Consider the following 9,987-nt stretch of genomic DNA (forward strand, 5'->3'; position numbering starts at 1 on the left):
CACTAGCTGAGTGTCGTCCGCATATGAGATGATCTTAATACCAAAAGGGGCGAACGACATCAGCCAGTGGTCTCCAATAGACGTTGAATAACGCAGGGCTCAAAGATGAGCCCTGCAGTACCCCACAGCTCAAAGGTTTACTGGAGGAGACGGTATCTCCCTCAAAGACCTGAAAGGTCCTATTACACAGAAAGGATTGTTGTGGGGAATTCATCTGCACTGGTCTTTAAAAGTTTCCCTTACACCCTCTACCCACGGTTTTGTATTATTTCTTCTTTAATGGCCACCAACAGGCAAGTAGTCCTGTTCCATGACCACCAACAGTGACTCGGTTATTTACAAGAGATGTCAAGATTACTAAACCTCAGCTGTAATCTCAAGATGCATCTAGATAATGGCATGTTAAAAGTGGTAGTTCACTTCTGTCAGAATGCAGCATAGAATGTGTGGGATTCTGTGCCTACAAAAAGAACATGGAACATTAGGCATAGGCCTGGCAGGGTGCTGTCTATGGAGCAAAGTTAAGAAGCATTTTAAAGAGATGTGGACTATTTAACATATCTAGAAGGGATTTCAATGGGCAATGAAAATCTGATGTCCATAGTCAATTTTCATGTATCGAAGGATTTTACGCAGCAGGATTGCTGAAATCAGGAAAAGCATAATATAATCCCAACAGTTTCGTGTACACTTTTTTGAAGCTTCTTACCAGCAGTTGCAACAATACATTCAGAAGGGTAGAGGTAACATCTTTTACATTTACTGCTTGGTTTACAAGTCATATGCTTTCATTTATCCTCGTTTAACATTTTAATTGTAAACATACCTTTAAATTCTAAATGCATTATTAGAATGGACAGCAGCACAGATCTGCATAACCAATAGTTATAGTAGGACTGCAAGAAATTTAGAAATGCAAAAATGCAGAAACGTCTAGCTCAAAATCTCCCAGAATCCCTTTAAGGGTTCTTCATCATCTTTCTTCTGATGTGGTTTCTCACAATGTCTTTCCTCAGCTGATCGTCTTCCTTTCGCTAGCCAGCTTTCTACATAGGACAATGGTTCAAAAGTATTGAGAGGTGGGCCATTAAGATTCAGCCATAAACATGAAGAAATAGTGGCTGCATGAGATGATCTTGTTGGAGAAACAAGTACATTCATGGCGCCAAGTCCTCTCTCACAGTCTGCACTGTTTGCTGGCAGAGTTTCCATGCACACAACTAATTCTTTAAGTATTTCCGGACATCTCTTGCCACCAGAATCTGTAAAGCACCTATAAGCGTCTATGGTCTCTCTTAGGGGCAGATTAAAAGTTGAACATAGCTGTGTAACTTCCACTTCTCCATATAAAATAGGTTTGTCACCAACTGGTAAATTCTCGTGATTGAGTACGCTGAAGCTTTCAATTAATTCTGCATCTGTGCCTACCCTACATCGTTCATTAAGCATTACGGACAGACTTTGATAAAATTGCCTAGGGTTAAGCGAACTGAAGTTGACCCTTTTTTCAGAAATCTGAATACTCATGAACTGCCCTTCGTCTACTGCTCTCTGAGCAATAGTAGCAAACTTTCCAGGTGTGTCCTTCATAGCTGTAAATCTATCAACTTGATTTAGCAAACATCTGTGGGCATTAACAATGGTCATGTCATGCCTCTTTAACAATTCTGATAAGTCACAGAGTTGCTCGAGCGCATCACACATTAACCCTAAATCTTTTATGAATGAACAAGAAGTGAGTTTATATAGAAGCCCTTCGTATTTAACCCTATCTCGTGTTGGCCTTGACGGGTCCTTGGAGGCATTTTCAAAATGCTTGCACAAAGCTGGAAAGCAGTGCCACACAGCTTGAACAGCCCCATAACTCGATGCTACCCACCTTGTGTCAAGCATTCTGCCAATTTTCTGCAGCTGCATAACCAGTTCATTAGCAGTCATTTCCAGCTGCCTTGCATTCCTTGGTGACATGCTGTATGTTGCATACAACGAATCCATGAAGATTTTAAAATTATTGGTTCCAGCACCATAGTCAATTGCATCTGCCACAGCGAGCTCCAGACGGTGTGCTAAACAATGCCACGACAATGCAATATTCGGAAAGTCTGACCTTAGTAACTCTGCGACTTCTTTGTTAAACACAACGGCTGCCCCATCTGAGCACAGGGCAATCCATATATCATGCAGAAGGCTCATAGAGAACCCTATATTTTTAAAATACTGCAAGAGAGCCTTCTTAGTGGCCAAGGAATTAATTTCTTGTAGCTCTACGAGACCAAAGAAAACAGTCACTGGTTTACTACGGTCACCAAAAGCCCCACGCAGATAGATAATTAATGCTGGTTTGTTGATTATGTTAGTGCTCTCATCAACAATCACAGTAATCTTTGGCTTGTGGTCCTTGATGTAACAAACAAGTTTGCTCTGCATTTCTGCTGCTATGTGTTTGACTATTTCAGCAGCTGTGACATTGCTGTGTAGCACACGACCCATAGCACTGCCACTTGTTTCCAGGAGTTTAATTAAATTGGGATAATCTGTAAAAGGGCAGTTATGTTTTGCTAAGTAGTAAGCAGTTATAAAAACTCTGCATGTGCTGTCCAGGCGGGTGATGTTGCTTTGCTGAACTGCTTCTTCCACTGTGCGGTTTTGGAGCGTTTTACAAATTTCTTCTGCAACCAAGTGAGCGCCACTTGCCTTATGCTCTGAAATCTTTTTCCTAATCTGCTTTTGCCGGAAAGATTTTTTAGTACCAGAGGGACCAACCTTTCCTTCTGCCCACTCAGAGCTTATTCTCATCCCATGGACACTACCACCAGCTGCTTTCACCTCTTTGCAAACCAAACATCCAACATGACCCGAACTCAGATATAACCAAGGATTTTCCTCTTTAAAATAAGACCACTGCTTTGTGTTCCAGCAATCTGGAAGCTGGGTGACGTCTACTGCGGATGCTTCATACAATGTATCCATATCAGGTCAGATATGCTGAACATTATCACTGTACCAAGTTGGAGTAGCCTCGTCACTATTCATGTGTTTTTTTTTGGTAATGGCAAAAAGCCCAAAATCGAAGTCGGCAGAGATTTGAGTTTCAGGAGTGCTCTTGCTGACAGCGCTGTCATATTTAAGGCAGAATTGATGAGGGGCCCTCTGCTGGCAATTTGTTTCCTACGGGTCATGCCTTGCTTTACTTGCCTCACCATCCAATCTGTAAATGAAAGGAGACAAGTTTACTTAACTAAACAACTGAACAGCTCTCAATCAGGCATTCGCACCGACTACAGAACACAGACAGCCCTCATTGCAGCCAACAATGACAACAGAAGTATCCTCGACCAAGGAGAAATGGCCGCACACATCCTCCTCAACTTCTTCGCAGCTTTCGATGCAATCTCTCACAAGTCACTCATCAGAAAGCTTCAGCACTTTGTATCTGCGGACCGGCCTAAAAGTGATTATCCTCCTTCCTTGGGGACAGGACTCAAAAAGTTAGACTTCCCCCTTACACCTCAGAACCCAAGAAACTCACCTGTGATGTCCCTCAAGGATCGTTGCTCAGTCCAACACACAAACGTCTACATGCAGCCCCTCATTGTCAGAGCCCACAGCATCAATAGAGTATCCTTCACCGACGACATCGCTCATCCTTAATAACTTAACCAGCATCATCAAAGCAAACTTTGCCAACTGCATGAGCAACGTCGCTGCCTGGATGAAAAACAACTTCCTCCAGCTCAACATGGGCAAAACTAAAGTCTTAATCTTCTGCAACTATTCCCCCCCCCCGTCACCCCTCTTGTGGCCCTCCGAACTTGCCTCCCCCATGCACCCCTGCAGACCATGGCAAGAACCTCTGCATCATCCTGTACGCCAACCTCTCCATGAGCAGACAAATAAACGCTGTCTCCTCATCATGCTTCCACATTCTGCGAATGCTACGCAACATTTTCAAGTGGATCCCACTGAACACCAGTAGAACGGTCACCGAGGCTCTTATTACATGTAGACTAGATTAAGGAAATGCACTACATTGGAATCATTGCCCATGTCCTACACCGACTCCAAACCACTCAGAACACCGCCACCAGATTCATCCTGAACATCCCGCGAAATAACCACTTCTCTCCACCCCTCAACAATCTCCACTGGTTCCCAGTCCAGGAAAGTTGCAAGTTCAACTTACTCACCCATGCCTACAAAGCTCTCCACAACACTGGTCCAGCTTACCACAACCACCGCCTCAGCTTCTACCAACCCACCAGACACCTTCGATATGCATCCCATGCAAGAGCACACCTCCCTCACATCAAGACCACCAGAAGCGGAGGACACTCATACCTCGCAGGTAAGTCCCAGAACAACCTTCTGAAACACCTCAGAACCTCTCCCTCCCTCATTGGCTTCCAAAGAACCTCAAGACATGACTCCTTCAGACGAAAAAGGTATGATCTCCTCCTCTCAGGCCTGCCTTACTCAGAGCCAGGATGCCTTCACGGCTGATTAGCCATACTCTATAAATGCACATAACATGATAGAAAGCAACATTATCAAGTAGTGCTGAGCATTATCAAGTAGTGCTGAGCTGATCAGTTGCCTGCAGCATAAAATCCTCTACAAAAATATTCAATTGTAGTACCAATCTTCATATGCAGGCAAACCGGAGATAAGCACAATGAGATAACTAAAATATCATTATTATATTTTAACTACTCTCGAATCAATCCAGGGCCTGGACAACATAAACCATTACCAAGCAGGTTCAACAGGTTTCTACAAAGTACTCCAATTAAAGCACAGGCACATGCTACAGCAGTAAACCCAGTGTCAAAGGTTATACCAGTTATTAAAGGCTCTTTGTCAGAAATCGGTCCTGAGCAATTCGTGAAGGAGATGGCTATTAATGACCACTAGAGTCCTCCGCAAAATGGCTATAACTGTATTAGAACACCCAACAATTCCGAAAGGGAAGAAATCTTTAAATTAAGAAGAGAGAAACATAAGGAGGACCTAATCTAGCCATTATTAGCCCTCTGCCACTCCATTGTAATTAATGGGCTCACACCGGCCCGTACTGTTAATTAGTATTACACTATGTCTTAGATTATGAATCCAAAAGCAGTTTGTTTTATAGGCTATAACCGAATGACAGAGACCATATTCATGTCACTTCTCAGGAAAAGAGAAAGGTGGGAAATAATATTACTTCATATTCTATTTTTACCTCTAATAACAGTTCTCAGCAGCGTTGAACCTTTCATTGCATCATCCCTATTCCAATCCCTCCATGGTGTCTACCTCTTGCAGCTCCCTCCCTTCGTGTGCTGAAAGCCTGTAGTTTTTGCTCAGTCATTAAACACCGCCTCAACTCACTCCAAAATCCCCTCCCTTTAACCCATCTGCTAATTCATCAGCTTCTCTTCTAGAGCCCATGTTGTCTTTTCATTTCCATCTAACCACATACCCTCATAACCTTGCTTTCCCTGCTCTACAGATCCAGCTATGAATCATCGCGTCTCCACTCACTTCTGTATTTTCAATTGCTTCCTCTGCCACACCAACACCTCATCTCCTACTTAACTTCCATCACTCCAATTTATAGATCCCACTCTCGATCACCAAACTATCTATCAGCAAAGGCAGCAATGCCTATGGAGAAAGCAGTCTGTTAGATAAAAGGACGGTCATCAAAGGTACTAATGGGCTGAGGAAGAGCCAGGTGCTTTTCGTGTGCCTGGCAACAGGTTTTCACCAACTGGGTCTTTCAGAAATCCTTTCAATTTGTTATTTTATAGTTTCTCAGTTTACCAATAGCATTGCTTAGTCAGGCACAGTTTCCATTAGTCCATTTTCAGTCAATGGCACTGTTTGCATTTCAAATGTCCGACACTGCTTTTCGCACATTAGTGTGTGCCTTAATGCATACAGGTCATAAGCGATACACATCATTCAAAGGCTGTCACTATTATGAATTTAGCCCAGAGTAACAAACCGTTATTTGTTTTGGGGAAAGACACAGCCTGGGACAAGGATTTATGCCAGTGTTCGTAAAAAAAAACTATAGAACAGTAAAGTAGATTGTTAAAGAGACGGACCAGTCGTGGTCCTCAGTCACTTGAACATAAAACCAGTATCTGCATTTTACGAGGCTGAAGTTGTATAATTTAATGAGGACCGTTGACTCCTTTTTGAATGCACAATTCAATTTTTGTGCTCGCGCAGTTACAGGGATGTTTTTGCTCTTCACCGTGCAGAATAAGCTGGAACATATCATGTGGGATGTGCACTTGGTACCGTTCACATGGTTGAGATTGTTTTTGCCACTGAAATGTACGTGATGTACAGCTTTGCCTCGGAGCAAACACAGGGTCCTGGCCAACTCCTGTGAGTGACCTCGACGTGGACTGGTACAGCGAGCCTTGTTTTTGCAACAGAACGAAGGGGGAAGAGGTTTCTAGACATCTCTCCTTGGATTGAGTAAAGGTATTAAAGACTGGGAATCTTGGATCTCAGACAGAAGCTCGCCTGTGGAGCGGATGCGTTGCCACAGGGACCTTTTTGTAATCTTGATCGATACTTCTGCCTAACTGTGAGAGATCCCCAGTCGTGCTGGCCAGAATGTTGAAAGACACTATCGGTGATGTATTTCTATTACTTACTTTGTGTATATATATTCTATATGCGTTCTTGCTCTTTGTACATATTTCATATGTGTTTTCTGCTTTCTATACATGTTCCCTAAATTTGAATTCTTTCATTTGACATCTGGGAAAATGCATCGATAAGTAATTTTTGTCTTCTTTTTAAAATGTGCTTCATTTAGAAAGCAATCAAGTATAATGAGCAACCCAGTATACCCTTGAGGGTTTGGGCTAAATGAAATGATATGGTAATGGTACCTTCAAGGGATTTTGTTAGACAATATTTTATACTTATTTAAACACATTTAATTGAAGACCTTAATGAATAATGGTATATATTCAAACAATTCATTCAATTTAACAAGTGCTGATGGTCACTTCGAAAAAAAAAAAAAAAGGAGCAAAGAGAAATGGTGTGTACAGAAAATATTCTTTATATATTATTCATTCAAAAAATGGGGTACTGAAAGTATATTAACTATGTTACAAGAAGTAGATGATACAGAAATAAAACAGCTCCACTGTAACAGTTGTATACGCTTTTCTTCTCTGTTGTATTGAATACGTAATAATAAAAGAAAAAGCGTTGGTCGACGTTTCGGTCTCTAGAATTTGATTGCCGAGACCATCATCAGGACAAAGTGAATATATACAGGTTGACCCCTTTATGAATTGCAGCTGGTGACCATCAGCACTTGTTAAATTGAATGAATTGTTTGAATATAGATCATTATTCATTAAGGTTTCCAATTAAATGTTATTAAATAAGTATAAAATAAGTTCTAACAAAATCCCTTGAAGGTACCTTTACCATATCATTTCATTTAGAAAGCGACTTGAGAAGTTTATTTGCCTCATTTTGAGAGAGTGCGGAGTTTCTTTTGAGTGTGTCCTAGTGTTTCACGTCTGAAGCAATACATATTTGGCATCACAAACAGGATACAATATTAAAGGGGAAGATGTTTTCCAATAAGACAAAGGCAGATTCCCAGATAGCAAGTGAGATACTAGGTGGGAAGTAGTGTGGTTGCCGTAAAATGCATGAAAAATGTGCTCAGTTAGAGAAGGAACGTGAGCAAAATGGAAAAGCTGCAGGTGGAAGCTAAAAACAACAATATAAAGAAAAAGGGGTCCCCCTGCTGTTGCTACAGTTCCTAAGGCAGGGTAAAAAAAACTATAACTATAATTGATTAACACAACATTGAGGGCACACAATACAACAACAAGAGTATGAATTATGTTTGATATTCAATTAAATCTTTTTATAATATATAAATATATGAAACCTATAGTAAAATTATCTAAGCTACATATCAACAAATCAAATCACACATCCCCATTCATCCAATCACACCCTCTCATAAATCAACAGACTATCACCATTGAACTTAATATTTTTATCAGCAAAATTATGAAAATTATGTTGGATGAATCACAATGGATAAAATATGATAAATATAAGATATGTATCATTTATGCGCATTTAGTGGAACAAAAAACAGCACAAAACCCAACAGGCATGTGTCCAAAATCAGCACCATGTGGGCACTGAACAAGCCAATGTAGAAAGAATCGACACACGAAGTACTTAGGAGGGCTTTCTGTACCAGATCAAAATGTGCATCTAGCATCAAAACCTGCAATCACATCGGTTTTGTTGAGCATTCAACGTCATTTCCCTTGCTTGGATTGTTGCACAGCACTCAAGTGTTGTCTCCACAAGGGCAGGATAACAGTAGTATGGCTAAACATTTGTGGTTTATTAGAGTTTTAGGGAGGGCCATGGGTCCCTGCATCTATTCACTTTATCTTAAAGGAGCTTGTCACAGCAAACACTAAAGGAGATGGCTGCTGCTTAGCCCTCAGTAAAAGTGCTTTAAGCAAGGTGTTTTTTGTCATTGCACGTTCGTGTTAGCAGACTCAAAAGAGCATCAAATCAGTTTTGCAGACTTTTTTTTTTTTTTAAAGACAAAAGAAAATGGTCAGATACTTATTGGTGGGTGAGGCTATAAAACAGTCCGCTGCAACGTCTACAAATTTCTCAACAGATCCTGGAGATTATCGTGGAAGAGGAGGAATGGAATTTTTGTACATTACATAGTAGTTCTAGTAGGGCAAAAGGAAGAATGCCTTAGCGGCTAATACTTTAAGGTCCAAATGTTAGAAGGATTATAATTATTCTGGTTTATAGTAATCATTGCGGACAAGATACTGTCAGGCCTGTTATTTTGTCTTTTTTCTGATACTGCTTAGTGAGTATCATTGACGTTCGGGTGCAGGAAATGAATGCTTCATTATGCCCCAGCTATGGCTGCTCTCGTTATGGAACAGTCCCAGTGCTACCTACTGGGATATGGATGTATCTAGAGAGAAGCCCAAGGAGGACACTTTGAAGAGAATCACCTCAAATAACTTCTGAGATTTAAAGTTGTTAAAGGAAGGCATCAATTTTCCTACAGTTGACTACATCTCATTACCCGCAATCCATGATCAAAACATGTATATCCTGTCAAAATCATAAGCAAGCTAGGAATGAGCGACTAGTAAAACATTTGCTGTGTGTAAATGGCCAATGCAAGAGTGTGCGCAGAATGTCCAAGGACATGTACAAAGATTAAGAAACACTGGTTCACACTAGTGCAGAATAAGCACGTTACCGAGACATAGCACGCTGTTTTCTTCGGGCATTTCTTAATGGGCTCAGGTCGGACTTCGGGAGTAAGGGAAAAAGAAATGCATTATTCAAATAAAGTCGTATTCGTTGGGAGGCAGTTTTCGACACCACACGGATACAAGAAACCTCCTGCTATCGAGGGCCTGATGGGACTCCCTTACACTCGCCCGACAACAATATAAGGAAAAGCCAACACTATAGCGCACAGACAGCCAGCCCTTTTCACTACAATCTTGCTAACCGCTTCTTACTACATAACAATATCACCGCCACCACCCTTCTGCAACCCTCGGGACCAGGTCTCCCAAAGACCAGAGTAAACAGCCCGCAGACGTAGACTCACCTCCCTCTCCAGTCCCCGCGTTCTGCTCTATAGGGTTGGACCAGAGATGCGCTGGATCAGGTACGGGCCAGCCAGCAGCCGCGCTAGACTCGCAAGCTCCGCCCTTTCCGCTTCCTGCTTGTGGGCGTTCCAGCATTGTTAACCGCTGCCTTAAACCAAGTGCAGCGTCTTCTACATCCGACGGTGAGAGCGCCAGGCAACTTTAGCGTCTTGCTGCTATTGCTTGAGACACATTTCGAAACGTGACCGTTATTTATTGTAAAATCTACTGTATTTATTTTGTACCCGCATTTCCAGTGTATCATCCTGATTTCACAGATGCTCAGTTTCAC

The 9,987-nt window shown here is 41.7% G+C and overlaps 1 protein-coding gene across 1 annotated transcript; it reads right to left on the reverse strand.

Moving 5' to 3' along the window:
- Positions 1 to 608: 608 nt before the first annotated feature.
- LOC144755721 (E3 SUMO-protein ligase KIAA1586-like) lies at positions 609 to 9,779 on the reverse strand. Its single transcript, XM_078644906.1, has 2 exons — positions 9,656 to 9,779; positions 609 to 3,208 (listed from the first exon to the last, which is right to left on the reverse strand). The coding sequence occupies exon 2, from the start codon at positions 2,968 to 2,970 to the stop codon at positions 934 to 936; it is 2,037 nt and encodes a 678-aa protein (XP_078501032.1). The 5' UTR covers positions 2,971 to 3,208; positions 9,656 to 9,779; the 3' UTR covers positions 609 to 933.
- Positions 9,780 to 9,987: the final 208 nt, after the last annotated feature.

Source organism: Lissotriton helveticus, chromosome 5_1, assembly GCF_964261635.1.
Source record: "Lissotriton helveticus chromosome 5_1, aLisHel1.1, whole genome shotgun sequence".
Classification (NCBI taxonomy): Eukaryota; Metazoa; Chordata; class Amphibia; order Caudata; family Salamandridae; genus Lissotriton; species Lissotriton helveticus.

Bases quoted from the DNA above. Each gene is read 5' to 3' on its own strand.
- LOC144755721 (XM_078644906.1), bottom strand. From the start codon at position 2,970: ATGGATACATTGTATGAAGCATCCGCAGTAGACGTCACCCAGCTTCCA.